Source organism: Micromesistius poutassou (genome assembly GCF_964030765.1).
Source record: "Micromesistius poutassou genome assembly, chromosome: 18".
Taxonomy (NCBI): Eukaryota; Metazoa; Chordata; class Actinopteri; order Gadiformes; family Gadidae; genus Micromesistius; species Micromesistius poutassou.
Genome location: NC_140288.1, coordinates 15,172,107 through 15,190,845, shown reverse-complemented (window position 1 = coordinate 15,190,845; position 18,739 = coordinate 15,172,107). Strand labels below are relative to the sequence as shown.

The 18,739-nt window shown below is 48.1% G+C and overlaps 1 protein-coding gene across 1 annotated transcript in view; it reads right to left on the bottom strand.

The window, feature by feature from the left end:
* taf1c (TATA-box binding protein associated factor, RNA polymerase I subunit C) overlaps positions 1–18,739 on the bottom strand; it is a 31,980-nt gene that overhangs the window by 3,890 nt on the left and 9,351 nt on the right. The window contains exons 10-14 of the mRNA XM_084483002.1: positions 18,602–18,737; positions 17,928–18,056; positions 16,989–17,181; positions 16,012–16,149; positions 351–1,663 (exon numbers count right to left, since the gene is read on the bottom strand). Of these exons, the coding sequence (XP_084339128.1) occupies positions 351–1,663; positions 16,012–16,149; positions 16,989–17,181; positions 17,928–18,056; positions 18,602–18,737 (1,909 nt within the window). The remainder of the gene's footprint in view (positions 1–350; positions 1,664–16,011; positions 16,150–16,988; positions 17,182–17,927; positions 18,057–18,601; positions 18,738–18,739) is intronic.

The window sequence follows — 18,739 nt, the reverse complement described above, 5'->3', positions numbered from 1 at the left end:
TCCTGCCTAGGCCGGCAGCCTGCTCTCGATGAGGTGGGGGCAGGATTCCTCGTGACTTCGTTGGTATTAGTTAGTGCTTTGGCACTGTAGGTGCCAAACACTTGAGCATTTGTCAGTAGGAATGATATCTCTCGAACTACACTAAGGGGAAACCGGCTCCTCAAAGTTGCCTTTACCTGCATACAACTTTGACATATGCACTGCACGGCCCAAAGAGGACATCCCCTCCAACATCAATTATGTTATGTAGATCTGCACTCTAACACCAGCCCTTTTTACACCCAAATATAAAAATACAAGGCATCAATGAAGCAGGCATCCCCTTTTTGCTAAACTCTGTGAGGGCTTACCTTGGGGTTGGGCAGGGAGCCAGACAAGCAGAACCCAGGAGACCAGTGCTGCAGCTGGGACGCTCTGGAGACCGTGGACCTGGGGGAGTCCGGCTCAGACCAGCGGCCCGACTGGGACACCGTGGACCTGGGGGAGCCCGGCTCCGACCAGTGGGCGGACTGGGACACCGTGGACCTGGGGGAGCCCGGCTCCGACCAGTGGGCGGACTGGGACACCGTGGACCTGGGGGAGCCCGGCTCCGACCAGTGGGCGGACTGGGACACCGTGGACCTGGGGGAGCCCGGCTCCGACCAGCGGGACAAGGCGTCGTCGGGGTCGGACCAGCCCCAGGAGCTGCCTGGGTTGGCCAGGCTGGAGCCACTGAGGGAGCGACTGCTCCTCCTCTTCGCCTTGTCCCTGCTCCTCCTCCTCTTCAGCGCCTCCGCTCGCTCCTTCCTGTTGAGTCCCAGCTTGTCCGACCACCACCTCTTCCACTGCTCCTCGCCCTGCCAGGAGACGGTGAGGCGCTGGCTGAGGCTGTCGCTCCAGGCCTGGGGCTGCACCGTGGCCGGGAGCTGGGGCGGGGCCACGGTGGGCAGGGAGGTGGCGCTGTGCAGCAGCAGGGAGCCGCTGCTCATGCTGTCCCCGAGGGCTCGCCTCAGGCTCTGCAGACGGTCCTCTGTGATTGGATCGTGAGCGGCCCCCTTTTTTGCCTGCCTCCATTCCCGGGCAGCGGGTTTGGTCCGGTCCAGGGACCGGCACCTCAGCAGCTGCTGCGACCAGCGTCTCCACGCGCCGGCAGCCGGCTCGCTGGGCGGCGCTGTCCGGTCTGTCCAGGTGGAGGACGCCACCGCCCCCTTTTCTCCGAGGGCATCGGACGCCGCGGTGACCACCGGGGCGGCGGCGTCGGCGTCGCCTCCCTCCTCGTTCACCACCACCTCCAAGCCAAGGTACCGCCCCCGCTTCACGCCCAGCCCCTCCTCTTCACTGGAGGAGGCCGAGCCGCGCCCCCTCTCGGGGGTTTCCGGGACCACCGTCGGCCCAGCGGGGGTCTGGGTGGGCCCCATCATCTCCTCCTCGCTGCCCGTGTCCTCCGCCCCCCAATCCGGGCACGGCTCCCTGGCTCTCCGCTGGGACGGGGACACGCCGGGCCCGTCTGCCTCCTCTCCCGGAGGCGAGGGCTCCGGCCCTGCAGCGTCCGGGCCGGGGCTGACCTCTGGGAGCTCTGGTCTGAGGACCTGGTAGAAGAGGTCTCCAGCCTCGGTCAGCTGAAGGACACAGATAGAGTCCTCTCCGCCGCCGCTGCCTCGCATGCCCGGGAAACACGCCAACCCTGCACACACAGAAAGGTCAGGACTCTACTCTATAAACAACATGGTGACCAGCAGGACTCTCCTCTACTCTATAAACAACATGGTGACCAGCAGGACTCTACTCTATAAACAACATGGTGACCAGCAGGACTCTACTCTATAAACAACATGGTGACCAGCAGGACTCTACTCTATAAACAACATGGTGACCAGCAGGACTCTACTCTATAAACAACATGGTGACCAGCAGGACTCTACTCTATAAACAACATGGTGACCAGCAGGACTCTACTCTATAAACAACATGGTGACCAGCAGGTCTCTACTCTATAAACAACATGGTGACCAGCAGGACTCTACTCTACTCTATAAACAACATGGTGACCAGCAGGACTCTACTCTATAAACAACATGGTGACCAGCAGGACTCTACTCTATAAACAACATGGTGACCAGCAGGACTCTACTCTATAAACAACATGGTGACCAGCAGGACTCTACTCTATAAACAACATGGTGACCAGCAGGACTCTACTCTATAAACAACATGGTGACCAGCAGGACTCTACTCTATAAACAACATGGTGACCAGCAGGACTCTACTCTATAAACAACATGGTGACCAGCAGGACTCTACTCTATAAACAACATGGTGACCAGCAGGACTCTACTCTATAAACAACATGGTGACCAGCAGGACTCTACTCTATAAACAACATGGTGACCAGCAGGACTCTACTCTATAAACAACATGGTGACCAGCAGGACTCTACTCTATAAACAACATGGTGACCAGCAGGACTCTACTCTATAAACAACATGGTGACCAGCAGGACTCTACTCTATAAACAACATGGTGACCAGCAGGACTCTACTCTACTCTATAAACAACATGGTGACCAGCAGGACTCTACTCTATAAACAACATGGTGACCAGCAGGACTCTACTCTACTCTATAAACAACATGGTGACCAGCAGGACTCTACTCTATAAACAACATGGTGACCAGCAGGACTCTACTCTATAAACAACATGGTGACCAGCAGGACTCTACTCTATAAACAACATGGTGACCAGCAGGACTCTACTCTATAAACAACATGGTGACCAGCAGGACTCTACTCTATAAACAACATGGTGACCAGCAGGACTCTACTCTATAAACAACATGGTGACCAGCAGGACTCTACTCTATAAACAACATGGTGACCAGCAGGACTCTACTCTATAAACAACATGGTGACCAGCAGGACTCTACTCTATAAACAACATGGTGACCAGCAGGACTCTACTCTATAAACAACATGGTGACCAGCAGGACTCTACTCTATAAACAACATGGTGACCAGCAGGACTCTACTCTATAAACAACATGGTGACCAGCAGGACTCTACTCTATAAACAACATGGTGACCAGCAGGACTCTACTCTATAAACAACATGGTGACCAGCAGGACTCTACTCTACTCTATAAACAACATGGTGACCAGCAGGACTCTACTCTATAAACAACATGGTGACCAGCAGGACTCTACTCTACTCTATAAACAACATGGTGACCAGCAGGACTCTACTCTATAAACAACATGGTGACCAGCAGGACTCTACTCTATAAACAACATGGTGACCAGCAGGACTCTACTCTATAAACAACATGGTGACCAGCAGGACTCTACTCTATAAACAACATGGTGACCAGCAGGACTCTACTCTATAAACAACATGGTGACCAGCAGGACTCTACTCTACTCTATAAACAACATGGTGACCAGCAGGACTCTACTCTATAAACAACATGGTGACCAGCAGGACTCTACTCTATAAACAACATGGTGACCAGCAGGACTCTACTCTATAAACAACATGGTGACCAGCAGGACTCTCCTCTACTCTATAAACAACATGGTGACCAGCAGGACTCTACTCTATAAACAACATGGTGACCAGCAGGACTCTCCTCTACTCTATAAACAACATGGTGACCAGCAGGACTCTACTCTATAAACAACATGGTGACCAGCAGGACTCTACTCTATAAACAACATGGTGACCAGCAGGACTCTACTCTATAAACAACATGGTGACCAGCAGGACTCTACTCTATAAACAACATGGTGACCAGCAGGACTCTACTCTACTCTATAAACAACATGGTGACCAGCAGGACTCTCCTCTATAAACAACATGGTGACCAGCAGGACTCTACTCTATAAACAACATGGTGACCAGCAGGACTCTACTCTATAAACATCATGGTGACCAGCAGGACTCTACTCTATAAACAACATGGTGACCAGCAGGACTCTACTCTATAAACAACATGGTGACCAGCAGGACTCTACTCTACTCTATAAACAACATGGTGACCAGCAGGACTCTACTCTACTCTATAAACAACATGGTGACCAGCAGGACTCTACTCTATAAACAACATGGTGACCAGCAGGACTCTGCTCTACTCTATAAACAACATGGTGACCAGCAGGACTCTACTCTATAAACAACATGGTGACCAGCAGGACTCTACTCTACTCTATAAACAACATGGTGACCAGCAGGACTCTACTCTACTCTATAAACAACATGGTGACCAGCAGGACTCTACTCTACTCTATAAACAACATGGTGACCAGCAGGACTCTACTCTACTCTATAAACAACATGGTGACCAGCAGGACTCTACTCTATAAACAACATGGTGACCAGCAGGACTCTACTCTATAAACAACATGGTGACCAGCAGGACTCTACTCTATAAACAACATGGTGACCAGCAGGACTCTACTCTACTCTATAAACAACATGGTGACCAGCAGGACTCTACTCTATAAACAACATGGTGACCAGCAGGACTCTACTCTATAAACAACATGGTGACCAGCAGGACTCTACTCTATAAACAACATGGTGACCAGCAGGACTCTACTCTACTCTATAAACAACATGGTGACCAGCAGGACTCTACTCTATAAACAACATGGTGACCAGCAGGACTCTACTCTACTCTATAAACAACATGGTGACCAGCAGGACTCTACTCTATAAACAACATGGTGACCAGCAGGACTCTACTCTACTCTATAAACAACATGGTGACCAGCAGGACTCTACTCTACTCTATAAACAACATGGTGACCAGCAGGACTCTACTCTATAAACAACATGGTGACCAGCAGGACTCTACTCTATAAACAACATGGTGACCAGCAGGACTCTACTCTACTCTATAAACAACATGGTGACCAGCAGGACTCTACTCTATAAACAACATGGTGACCAGCAGGACTCTACTCTATAAACAACATGGTGACCAGCAGGACTCTACTCTATAAACAACATGGTGACCAGCAGGACTCTACTCTACTCTATAAACAACATGGTGACCAGCAGGACTCTACTCTATAAACAACATGGTGACCAGCAGGACTCTACTCTATAAACAACATGGTGACCAGCAGGACTCTCCTCTATAAACAACATGGTGACCAGCAGGACTCTACTCTATAAACAACATGGTGACCAGCAGGACTCTACTCTATAAACAACATGGTGACCAGCAGGACTCTCCTCTATAAACAACATGGTGACCAGCAGGACTCTACTCTATAAACAACATGGTGACCAGCAGGACTCTACTCTATAAACAACATGGTGACCAGCAGGACTCTACTCTATAAACAACATGGTGACCAGCAGGACTCTACTCTACTCTATAAACAACATGGTGACCAGCAGGACTCTACTCTATAAACAACATGGTGACCAGCAGGACTCTACTCTATAAACAACATGGTGACCAGCAGGACTCTCCTCTATAAACAACATGGTGACCAGCAGGACTCTACTCTATAAACAACATGGTGACCAGCAGGACTCTACTCTATAAACAACATGGTGACCAGCAGGACTCTACTCTATAAACAACATGGTGACCAGCAGGACTCTACTCTATAAACAACATGGTGACCAGCAGGACTCTACTCTATAAACAACATGGTGACCAGCAGGACTCTACTCTATAAACAACATGGTGACCAGCAGGACTCTACTCTATAAACAACATGGTGACCAGCAGGACTCTCCTCTACTCTATAAACAACATGGTGACCAGCAGGTCTCTACTCTATAAACAACATGGTGACCAGCAGGACTCTACTCTATAAACAACATGGTGACCAGCAGGACTCTACTCTACTCTATAAACAACATGGTGACCAGCAGGACTCTACTCTATAAACAACATGGTGACCAGCAGGACTCTACTCTACTCTATAAACAACATGGTGACCAGCAGGACTCTACTCTATAAACAACATGGTGACCAGCAGGACTCTACTCTACTCTATAAACAACATGGTGACCAGCAGGACTCTACTCTATAAACAACATGGTGACCAGCAGGACTCTACTCTACTCTATAAACAACATGGTGACCAGCAGGACTCTACTCTATAAACAACATGGTGACCAGCAGGACTCTACTCTATAAACAACATGGTGACCAGCAGGACTCTACTCTACTCTATAAACAACATGGTGACCAGCAGGACTCTACTCTATAAACAACATGGTGACCAGCAGGACTCTACTCTATAAACAACATGGTGACCAGCAGGACTCTACTCTACTCTATAAACAACATGGTGACCAGCAGGACTCTCCTCTACTCTATAAACAACATGGTGACCAGCATTACTCTCCTCTACTCTATAAACAACATGGTGACCAGCAGGACTCTACTCTATAAACAACATGGTGACCAGCAGGACTCTACTCTATAAACAACATGGTGACCAGCAGGACTCTACTCTATAAACAACATGGTGACCAGCAGGACTCTACTCTACTCTATAAACAACATGGTGACCAGCAGGACTCTACTCTATAAACAACATGGTGACCAGCAGGACTCTACTCTATAAACAACATGGTGACCAGCAGGACTCTCCTCTACTCTATAAACAACATGGTGACCAGCAGGACTCTACTCTATAAACAACATGGTGACCAGCAGGACTCTACTCTACTCTATAAACAACATGGTGACCAGCAGGACTCTCCTCTACTCTATAAACAACATGGTGACCAGCAGGACTCTACTCTATAAACAACATGGTGACCAGCAGGACTCTACTCTACTCTATAAACAACATGGTGACCAGCAGGACTCTCCTCTACTCTATAAACAACATGGTGACCAGCAGGACTCTACTCTACTCTATAAACAACATGGTGACCAGCAGGACTCTCCTCTATAAACAACATGGTGACCAGCAGGACTCTACTCTATAAACAACATGGTGACCAGCAGGACTCTACTCTATAAACAACATGGTGACCAGCAGGACTCTACTCTATAAACAACATGGTGACCAGCAGGACTCTACTCTATAAACAACATGGTGACCAGCAGGACTCTACTCTACTCTATAAACAACATGGTGACCAGCAGGTCTCTACTCTATAAACAACATGGTGACCAGCAGGTCTCTACTCTATAAACAACATGGTGACCAGCAGGACTCTCCTCTACTCTATAAACAACATGGTGACCAGCAGGACTCTACTCTATAAACAACATGGTGACCAGCAGGACTCTACTCTACTCTATAAACAACATGGTGACCAGCAGGACTCTACTCTACTCTATAAACAACATGGTGACCAGCAGGACTCTACTCTATAAACAACATGGTGACCAGCAGGACTCTACTCTATAAACAACATGGTGACCAGCAGGACTCTCCTCTATAAACAACATGGTGACCAGCAGGACTCTCCTCTATAAACAACATGGTGACCAGCAGGACTCTACTCTATAAACAACATGGTGACCAGCAGGACTCTACTCTACTCTATAAACAACATGGTGACCAGCAGGACTCTACTCTATAAACAACATGGTGACCAGCAGGACTCTACTCTATAAACAACATGGTGACCAGCAGGACTCTACTCTATAAACAACATGGTGACCAGCAGGACTCTACTCTATAAACAACATGGTGACCAGCAGGACTCTACTCTATAAACAACATGGTGACCAGCAGGACTCTACTCTACTCTATAAACAACATGGTGACCAGCAGGACTCTACTCTACTCTATAAACAACATGGTGACCAGCAGGACTCTACTCTACTCTATAAACAACATGGTGACCAGCAGGACTCTACTCTATAAACAACATGGTGACCAGCAGGACTCTACTCTATAAACAACATGGTGACCAGCAGGACTCTACTCTACTCTATAAACAACATGGTGACCAGCAGGACTCTCTACTCTATAAACAACATGGTGACCAGCAGGACTCTACTCTACTCTATAAACAACATGGTGACCAGCAGGACTCTACTCTATAAACAACATGGTGACCAGCAGGACTCTACTCTATAAACAACATGGTGACCAGCAGGACTCTACTCTATAAACAACATGGTGACCAGCAGGACTCTACTCTATAAACAACATGGTGACCAGCAGGACTCTACTCTATAAACAACATGGTGACCAGCAGGACTCTACTCTACTCTATAAACAACATGGTGACCAGCAGGACTCTACTCTATAAACAACATGGTGACCAGCAGGTCTCTACTCTATAAACAACATGGTGACCAGCAGGACTCTCTCTACTCTATAAACAACATGGTGACCAGCAGGACTCTACTCTATAAACAACATGGTGACCAGCAGGACTCTACTCTACTCTATAAACAACATGGTGACCAGCAGGACTCTACTCTACTCTATAAACAACATGGTGACCAGCAGGACTCTACTCTATAAACAACATGGTGACCAGCAGGACTCTACTCTATAAACAACATGGTGACCAGCAGGACTCTCCTCTATAAACAACATGGTGACCAGCAGGACTCTCCTCTATAAACAACATGGTGACCAGCAGGACTCTACTCTATAAACAACATGGTGACCAGCAGGACTCTACTCTACTCTATAAACAACATGGTGACCAGCAGGACTCTACTCTATAAACAACATGGTGACCAGCAGGACTCTACTCTATAAACAACATGGTGACCAGCAGGACTCTACTCTATAAACAACATGGTGACCAGCAGGACTCTACTCTATAAACAACATGGTGACCAGCAGGACTCTACTCTATAAACAACATGGTGACCAGCAGGACTCTACTCTATAAACAACATGGTGACCAGCAGGACTCTACTCTATAAACAACATGGTGACCAGCAGGACTCTACTCTACTCTATAAACAACATGGTGACCAGCAGGACTCTACTCTACTCTATAAACAACATGGTGACCAGCAGGACTCTACTCTACTCTATAAACAACATGGTGACCAGCAGGACTCTACTCTATAAACAACATGGTGACCAGCAGGACTCTACTCTATAAACAACATGGTGACCAGCAGGACTCTACTCTATAAACAACATGGTGACCAGCAGGACTCTACTCTATAAACAACATGGTGACCAGCAGGACTCTACTCTATAAACAACATGGTGACCAGCAGGACTCTACTCTATAAACAACATGGTGACCAGCAGGACTCTACTCTATAAACAACATGGTGACCAGCAGGACTCTACTCTATAAACAACATGGTGACCAGCAGGACTCTACTCTATAAACAACATGGTGACCAGCAGGACTCTACTCTACTCTATAAACAACATGGTGACCAGCAGGACTCTACTCTATAAACAACATGGTGACCAGCAGGACTCTACTCTATAAACAACATGGTGACCAGCAGGACTCTACTCTACTCTATAAACAACATGGTGACCAGCAGGACTCTACTCTATAAACAACATGGTGACCAGCAGGACTCTACTCTACTCTATAAACAACATGGTGACCAGCAGGACTCTACTCTATAAACAACATGGTGACCAGCAGGACTCTACTCTATAAACAACATGGTGACCAGCAGGACTCTACTCTACTCTATAAACAACATGGTGACCAGCAGGACTCTCCTCTACTCTATAAACAACATGGTGACCAGCAGGACTCTACTCTACTCTATAAACAACATGGTGACCAGCAGGACTCTCCTCTATAAACAACATGGTGACCAGCAGGACTCTACTCTATAAACAACATGGTGACCAGCAGGACTCTACTCTATAAACAACATGGTGACCAGCAGGACTCTACTCTATAAACAACATGGTGACCAGCAGGACTCTACTCTATAAACAACATGGTGACCAGCAGGACTCTACTCTACTCTATAAACAACATGGTGACCAGCAGGTCTCTACTCTATAAACAACATGGTGACCAGCAGGTCTCTACTCTATAAACAACATGGTGACCAGCAGGACTCTCCTCTACTCTATAAACAACATGGTGACCAGCAGGACTCTACTCTATAAACAACATGGTGACCAGCAGGACTCTACTCTACTCTATAAACAACATGGTGACCAGCAGGACTCTACTCTACTCTATAAACAACATGGTGACCAGCAGGACTCTACTCTATAAACAACATGGTGACCAGCAGGACTCTACTCTATAAACAACATGGTGACCAGCAGGACTCTCCTCTATAAACAACATGGTGACCAGCAGGACTCTCCTCTATAAACAACATGGTGACCAGCAGGACTCTACTCTATAAACAACATGGTGACCAGCAGGACTCTACTCTACTCTATAAACAACATGGTGACCAGCAGGACTCTACTCTATAAACAACATGGTGACCAGCAGGACTCTACTCTATAAACAACATGGTGACCAGCAGGACTCTACTCTATAAACAACATGGTGACCAGCAGGACTCTACTCTATAAACAACATGGTGACCAGCAGGACTCTACTCTATAAACAACATGGTGACCAGCAGGACTCTACTCTATAAACAACATGGTGACCAGCAGGACTCTACTCTATAAACAACATGGTGACCAGCAGGACTCTACTCTACTCTATAAACAACATGGTGACCAGCAGGACTCTACTCTACTCTATAAACAACATGGTGACCAGCAGGACTCTACTCTACTCTATAAACAACATGGTGACCAGCAGGACTCTACTCTATAAACAACATGGTGACCAGCAGGACTCTACTCTATAAACAACATGGTGACCAGCAGGACTCTACTCTACTCTATAAACAACATGGTGACCAGCAGGACTCTCCTCTACTCTATAAACAACATGGTGACCAGCAGGACTCTACTCTACTCTATAAACAACATGGTGACCAGCAGGACTCTCCTCTATAAACAACATGGTGACCAGCAGGACTCTACTCTATAAACAACATGGTGACCAGCAGGACTCTACTCTATAAACAACATGGTGACCAGCAGGACTCTACTCTATAAACAACATGGTGACCAGCAGGACTCTACTCTATAAACAACATGGTGACCAGCAGGACTCTACTCTACTCTATAAACAACATGGTGACCAGCAGGTCTCTACTCTATAAACAACATGGTGACCAGCAGGTCTCTACTCTATAAACAACATGGTGACCAGCAGGACTCTCCTCTACTCTATAAACAACATGGTGACCAGCAGGACTCTACTCTATAAACAACATGGTGACCAGCAGGACTCTACTCTACTCTATAAACAACATGGTGACCAGCAGGACTCTACTCTACTCTATAAACAACATGGTGACCAGCAGGACTCTACTCTATAAACAACATGGTGACCAGCAGGACTCTACTCTATAAACAACATGGTGACCAGCAGGACTCTCCTCTATAAACAACATGGTGACCAGCAGGACTCTCCTCTATAAACAACATGGTGACCAGCAGGACTCTACTCTATAAACAACATGGTGACCAGCAGGACTCTACTCTACTCTATAAACAACATGGTGACCAGCAGGACTCTACTCTATAAACAACATGGTGACCAGCAGGACTCTACTCTATAAACAACATGGTGACCAGCAGGACTCTACTCTATAAACAACATGGTGACCAGCAGGACTCTACTCTATAAACAACATGGTGACCAGCAGGACTCTACTCTATAAACAACATGGTGACCAGCAGGACTCTACTCTATAAACAACATGGTGACCAGCAGGACTCTACTCTATAAACAACATGGTGACCAGCAGGACTCTACTCTACTCTATAAACAACATGGTGACCAGCAGGACTCTACTCTACTCTATAAACAACATGGTGACCAGCAGGACTCTACTCTACTCTATAAACAACATGGTGACCAGCAGGACTCTACTCTATAAACAACATGGTGACCAGCAGGACTCTACTCTATAAACAACATGGTGACCAGCAGGACTCTACTCTATAAACAACATGGTGACCAGCAGGACTCTACTCTATAAACAACATGGTGACCAGCAGGACTCTACTCTATAAACAACATGGTGACCAGCAGGACTCTACTCTATAAACAACATGGTGACCAGCAGGACTCTACTCTATAAACAACATGGTGACCAGCAGGACTCTACTCTATAAACAACATGGTGACCAGCAGGACTCTACTCTATAAACAACATGGTGACCAGCAGGACTCTACTCTACTCTATAAACAACATGGTGACCAGCAGGACTCTCCTCTACTCTATAAACAACATGGTGACCAGCAGGACTCTACTCTACAAACAACATGGTGACCAGCAGGACTCTACTCTACAAACAACATGGTGACCAGCAGGACTCTACTCTACAAACAACATGGTGACCAGCAGGACTCTACTCTATAAACAACATGGTGACCAGCAGGACTCTACTCTACTCTATAAACAACATGGTGACCAGCAGGACTCTACTCTATAAACAACATGGTGACCAGCAGGACTCTACTCTACTCTATAAACAACATGGTGACCAGCAGGACTCTACTCTATAAACAACATGGTGACCAGCAGGACTCTACTCTATAAACAACATGGTGACCAGCAGGACTCTACTCTATAAACAACATGGTGACCAGCAGGACTCTCCTCTATAAACAACATGGTGACCAGCAGGACTCTACTCTACTCTATAAACAACATGGTGACCAGCAGGACTCTACTCTATAAACAACATGGTGACCAGCAGGACTCTACTCTATAAACAACATGGTGACCAGCAGGACTCTACTCTATAAACAACATGGTGACCAGCAGGACTCTACTCTATAAACAACATGGTGACCAGCAGGACTCTACTCTATAAACAACATGGTGACCAGCAGGACTCTACTCTATAAACAACATGGTGACCAGCAGGACTCTACTCTATAAACAACATGGTGACCAGCAGGACTCTACTCTACTCTATAAACAACATGGTGACCAGCAGGACTCTACTCTATAAACAACATGGTGACCAGCAGGACTCTACTCTATAAACAACATGGTGACCAGCAGGACTCTACTCTACTCTATAAACAACATGGTGACCAGCAGGACTCTCCTCTATAAACAACATGGTGACCAGCAGGACTCTACTCTACTCTATAAACAACATGGTGACCAGCAGGACTCTACTCTATAAACAACATGGTGACCAGCAGGACTCTACTCTATAAACAACATGGTGACCAGCAGGACTCTACTCTATAAACAACATGGTGACCAGCAGGACTCTACTCTACAAACAACATGGTGACCAGCAGGACTCTACTCTATAAACAACATGGTGACCAGCAGGACTCTACTCTATAAACAACATGGTGACCAGCAGGACTCTCCTCTATAAACAACATGGTGACCAGCAGGACTCTACTCTATAAACAACATGGTGACCAGCAGGACTCTACTCTATAAACAACATGGTGACCAGCAGGACTCTACTCTATAAACAACATGGTGACCAGCAGGACTCTACTCTACTCTATAAACAACATGGTGACCAGCAGGACTCTACTCTATAAACAACATGGTGACCAGAAGGACTCTACTCTATAAACAACATGGTGACCAGCAGGACTCTACTCTATAAACAACATGGTGACCAGCAGGACTCTACTCTACTCTATAAACAACATGGTGACCAGCAGGTCTCTACTCTATAAACAACATGGTGACCAGCAGGACTCTACTCTATAAACAACATGGTGACCAGCAGGACTCTACTCTATAAACAACATGGTGACCAGCAGGACTCTACTCTACTCTATAAACAACATGGTGACCAGCAGGACTCTACTCTACTCTATAAACAACATGGTGACCAGCAGGACTCTACTCTATAAACAACATGGTGACCAGCAGGACTCTACTCTACTCTATAAACAACATGGTGACCAGCAGGTCTCTACTCTATAAACAACATGGTGACCAGCAGGACTCTACTCTACTCTATAAACAACATGGTGACCAGCAGGACTCTACTCTACTCTATAAACAACATGGTGACCAGCAGGACTCTACTCTATAAACAACATGGTGACCAGCAGGACTCTACTCTATAAACAACATGGTGACCAGTTAGGTCTCTCCTCTACGTGACTCTATAAACATTGTGACCAGTCAGTACAAGTCAATCCATCTCGACTAATACTCTGAAGTCATACTTTGTTTTTCTTTATCTTCAGAGTTAAGAAATGTCTCAGGTGAAATGTCTCAGGTGTGGTGTGCAGTCTACGTACATTCCACCCACACCAGAGCTTTTCTACCTGCTCCTTACTGTCGCAGTGCTAACGGGAGACACGTTGTAACAGCAGGTTTAATTCAATATCCTTTGTGGAACTTTGGAAACCTCTAATGCCGCTTTTCCACCGCCAGTACCAGCTCGACTCGACACGCCTTTTTTGCGTTTCCATTGGCAAAAAAAGTACCTGGTACCTAGTACCGGGTACTTTTTTTTTGTACTACCTCCGTCGAGGTTCCAAGCGAGCGGAGTAGGTACTTTTGTGTGACGTAAACAGGCTGCTGGTAACTGATTGGCCAGCGGCTGTAAATGGGAATAATCATTCAAAGTTAAGTTGTGTCCGGCGTGGTTGTAGTCCACGAACCCGCTCCCGAGGGGGACACTGATCAGCGTTTCGCCGTGTGTGTCGCTCCTTTCCCGGGGCTAGAGTAAGGCTGTGCGTGGTTGTGTGTGCCCGGCGTGGTTGTGTGTGTCCGGCGTGGCTGGAGTCCACGGACCGGCTCCGGAGGATCAGCGTTTCGCTGTTTCGTTTCAGTGTCGTTCCTTTCCTAGGGCTCGAGTTTCGCCTCCATCATCGTCACCGTATGACAACAATAGACGCGCAGTCCTCATCCTCATCCTCATCGTCGTCCGCTTATCCGGGGTCGGGTCGCGGGGGCAGCAGCTCAAGCAGGGGGCCCCAGACTTCCCTTTCCCGGGCCACATTGACCAGCTCTGACGGGGGGATCCCGAGGCGTTCCCAGGCCAGTGTTGAGATATAATCTCTCCACCTAGTCCTGGGTCTTCCCCGGGGTCTCCTCCCCACTGGTCGTGCCTGGAACACCTCCCAAGGGAGGCGTCCAGTGGGAATCCTTACCAGATGCCCGAACCACCTCAACTGACTCCTTTCTAAGCAGAGGAGCAGTGGCTCTAATCCGAGTTCCTCCCGGATGACTGAACTTCTCACCCTATCCCTAAGGGAGAAGCCAGCCACCCTCCTGAGAAAACTCATCTCGGCCGCTTGTATCCGCGATCTCGTCCTTTCGGTCATCACCCACCCCTCATGACCATAGGTGAGGGTAGGAACGAAGATCGACCGGTAGATCGAGAGCTTTGCCTTGCGGCTCAGCTCTCTTTTCGTCACAACAGTGCGGTAAAGCGAACGCAATACCGCCCCCGCTGCTCCGATTCTCCGGCCAATCTCACGCTCCATCGTACCCTCACTCGCGAACAAGACCCCGAGGTACTTAAACTCCTTCACTTGGGCTAAGGACTCATTTCCTACCCGGAGTAGGCAATCCACCGGTTTCCTGCTAAGAGTCATGGCCTCAGATTTAGTGGTGCTGATCCTCATCCCAGCCGCTTCACACTCGGCCGCCAGCCGATCCAGTGAGTGCTGAAGGTCACAGGCCGATGATGCCATCAGGACCACATCATCTGCAAAGAGCAGACGCGCAGTCATTGCGCTTTTTATTTTATTTTATTTCCCATCATAACCTTTCCCGGGAATCAGGAAATAGTCTTGATCAGATTCAGATTTCCCGGGAATCGCGTCTCCCGTGTTTAAAACCTAATGACGACCCGCCCATGGTGGAGAGGTTCTTTTCTACGACCCGCCCACATTGAAGAGGTACTTTTTTAGATGGAAACGCGCCTGGAACCGAGTTGAGGCGAGGCGAGTCGAGTTGAGTCGAGTCGAGCTGATACTGTCGGTGGAAAAGCGGCATAAGTATCGTGGTTTCGTTGTGTTTCAGGCGGGCTGTGGTTTGGGTACTCTGCAGTTCTTTACTACCTGCTGCGGGCAGGGCCAGTCTGCGGCGCTGGTCCTCACGGCGGTGGGGCAGCTGGACCGGCAGCTGGTCCAGAGAGTCTCTGGGTCTCAGGAGCTCCTGAGGAGGACCCAGACTAACACACGCCTCCGCTGAGCCTCCTGAGAGAGAGAGAGAGAGAGAGAGAGAGAGAGAGAGAGAGAGAGAGAGAGAGAGAGAGAGAGAGAGAGAGAGAGAGAGGGAGAGGGAGAGGGAGAGAGAGAGAGAGAGAGAGAGTCACACACACATGCAGGGTCACACATACGGTCAAACACACAGGGTCACACACACACACGGTCAAACAGGGTCACACACAAATTAATATTCTTAAGTCTGTAATTTAATATATACGTGTGGTTATAGTACACAACCCTGTTGACTACATGCTGCACAGTCATCAGAAGTTCTGGACTGTTAGAGGTCGCATCGGGGCTGATTCACACTCAAACGGCGGAAAAAAATTATCTTTTCAATTAGGGCTAGGACATTTTTTCAGTTGCATTAATGAATTGCATTTTTTTTATTTCCTACGGTTTGTGAAACGCAAAACCCTGATTAGTAAAAGTTTGAGACTCGCAGATTTGTTTTGCCTTAACCACTTTATCACGAGGCCTATTTCTGAAAAGAACCCAAAGTTAATAGATATATGATATCTCCACAACTGCAAGGGCTATAATATGTAATCGACAGTTATTCAATTAGCCCTATAGTGCTATAGGTCCATAGCACAACATCTTATGAGTACCTGGGTCAATAGTTGATGCCAATAAATTGAAGTAAACCAATGATGGAGAGGTTTAAGTAGAGGAAGGTTTAGGCAAAATCTCAAATAAATCCAATGCAAAATTAAACATATCTTGAGAACCCATAGTTTAATTTTGACACTTGAGCTCTGTCTGCGCTAATCGCCGCCACTCCAGGTTTGGTGTGAATTAGTCCTTTGCAGAGGTAAATCAATGACCTGAGTACTGCAGCATGACGATTTCTTGTGAACTCTGGGAGCCAATCACAACCTTGGTGCTGCTAGACCCGCCCACAGAGGAGGAGGCGTGGCCTGGGAGAACCTGAGCAAAGATGGGTGGGGCCTGCATCATGTGGTCCCACTTGAGCATGGGCAGAACAGGGAAACGCTCGTCCATGATGTAGGCAGAGTACTGCAGGGGGGGGGAGAGAAAAAACAATAAGTGCCAGGACGTTAACGGCTGGTTACGCAATCCGGAAACGCTCCGTAGGCTAGACCGTCCCATTCCACAACTCTCGTTCGGCCTTCGGTGTGGCCTTCGCGGTCTACGAAGGCCACACCTTCGAAGGACGCGTCCTTCGAAGGATGCAGCCCCTGAATTGGGACACGGCCCGTGTTTTTACAAATGTTTAGTTTCTTTGAATAGATTGTAAGAAATATTAATCAACATTTGCGCAACTAAAATAGGTTATTTGACACCAGGGTGTAGTTGGCGGGCTTCATGGAAGAGGACCCTATGTAGATATAAAGGGCTCATTCAAGGTCACCAAAACACAAGTTTTACTTTCATTGGATTACACACTTAAAACATACTTACTAAACATACTACATACTGCTGTATGCCACTTAGTTCTACACACTGCACCTTTAAGGAAATACTCTAATACGATTGGTTGATAATGTAGCAAAGGTACCAGCAGATGCAACTCATAGGAAAAAGGGTGAAGACACTCACATTCCTGATGTACCGGTCCGTATGCGGTATTGCAGCGTTTTAAATGGCAGGTCATTGTGATACGGTTTCAGCACTGGTATACCGTGCAACACTAGTGAGACCACGACTTAAACAACCCTAAAGTGTTTTGGTTGGAGCCAGAACTAGTGCTGTGATTGTCTGGTCTTTAGGGGCCCCTGCTCTGATTGGTCAGGTGTGTGTACCTGTGTGGTGACCAGGTGGTGGAAGGGGTGGGCGTCGGCCAGGTATCTCCCCAGGACCACCCTCTCCCCGCTGCGACACTGAGGAGACCGACTGATCCGGAACAGAGTGTAGCTGGGGGCGTCGGCAGCCTGGTTACCATAGAAACAAAGGACAGCACTATCCGTTATAGACAGAGATATGGGTTAGGGTTAGGGGCAGAGAGAGGGATAGAGTGATGTAGAGGTAGAGAGAGGTAGAGTGAGGATAGGTAGAGGTAGGGAGGTAGACAAAGTGAGGAGGAGGGGGAGGCAGTGAGGAGGAGGAGGAGGAGGCAGTGAGGAGGAGGAGGAGGAGGCAGTGAGGAGGAGGAGGGGGAGGCAGTGAGGAGGAGGAGGAGGCAGTGAGGAGGAGGAGGAGGCAGTGAGGAGGAGGAGGAGGCAGTGAGGAGGAGGAGGGGGAGGCAGTGAGGAGGAGGCAGTGAGGAGGAGGAGGGGGAGGCAGTGAGGAGGAGGAGGAGGCAGTGAGGAGGAGGAGGAGGCAGTGAGGAGGAGGAGGGGGAGGCAGTGAGGAGGAGGGGGAGGCAGTGAGGAGGAGGAGGAGGCAGTGAGGGGGAGGAGGCAGTGAGGAGGAGGAGGGGGGCTGCAGTGAGGGGGAAAAGGGGGCAGTGAGGTAGTGCTAGAGGGTGCTTTCGTACCCGCGTGTCCGTCAGCTCCATCCCGGTGCGGTCTGCGTACAGCATCACTCTAGGGTGAGCTGAGAACTCACACCATCGCCAAGGAGACGAGGCGTTGAAGTACAGGTTACTGTCCTCATGACGCACCTGGGTCATGCT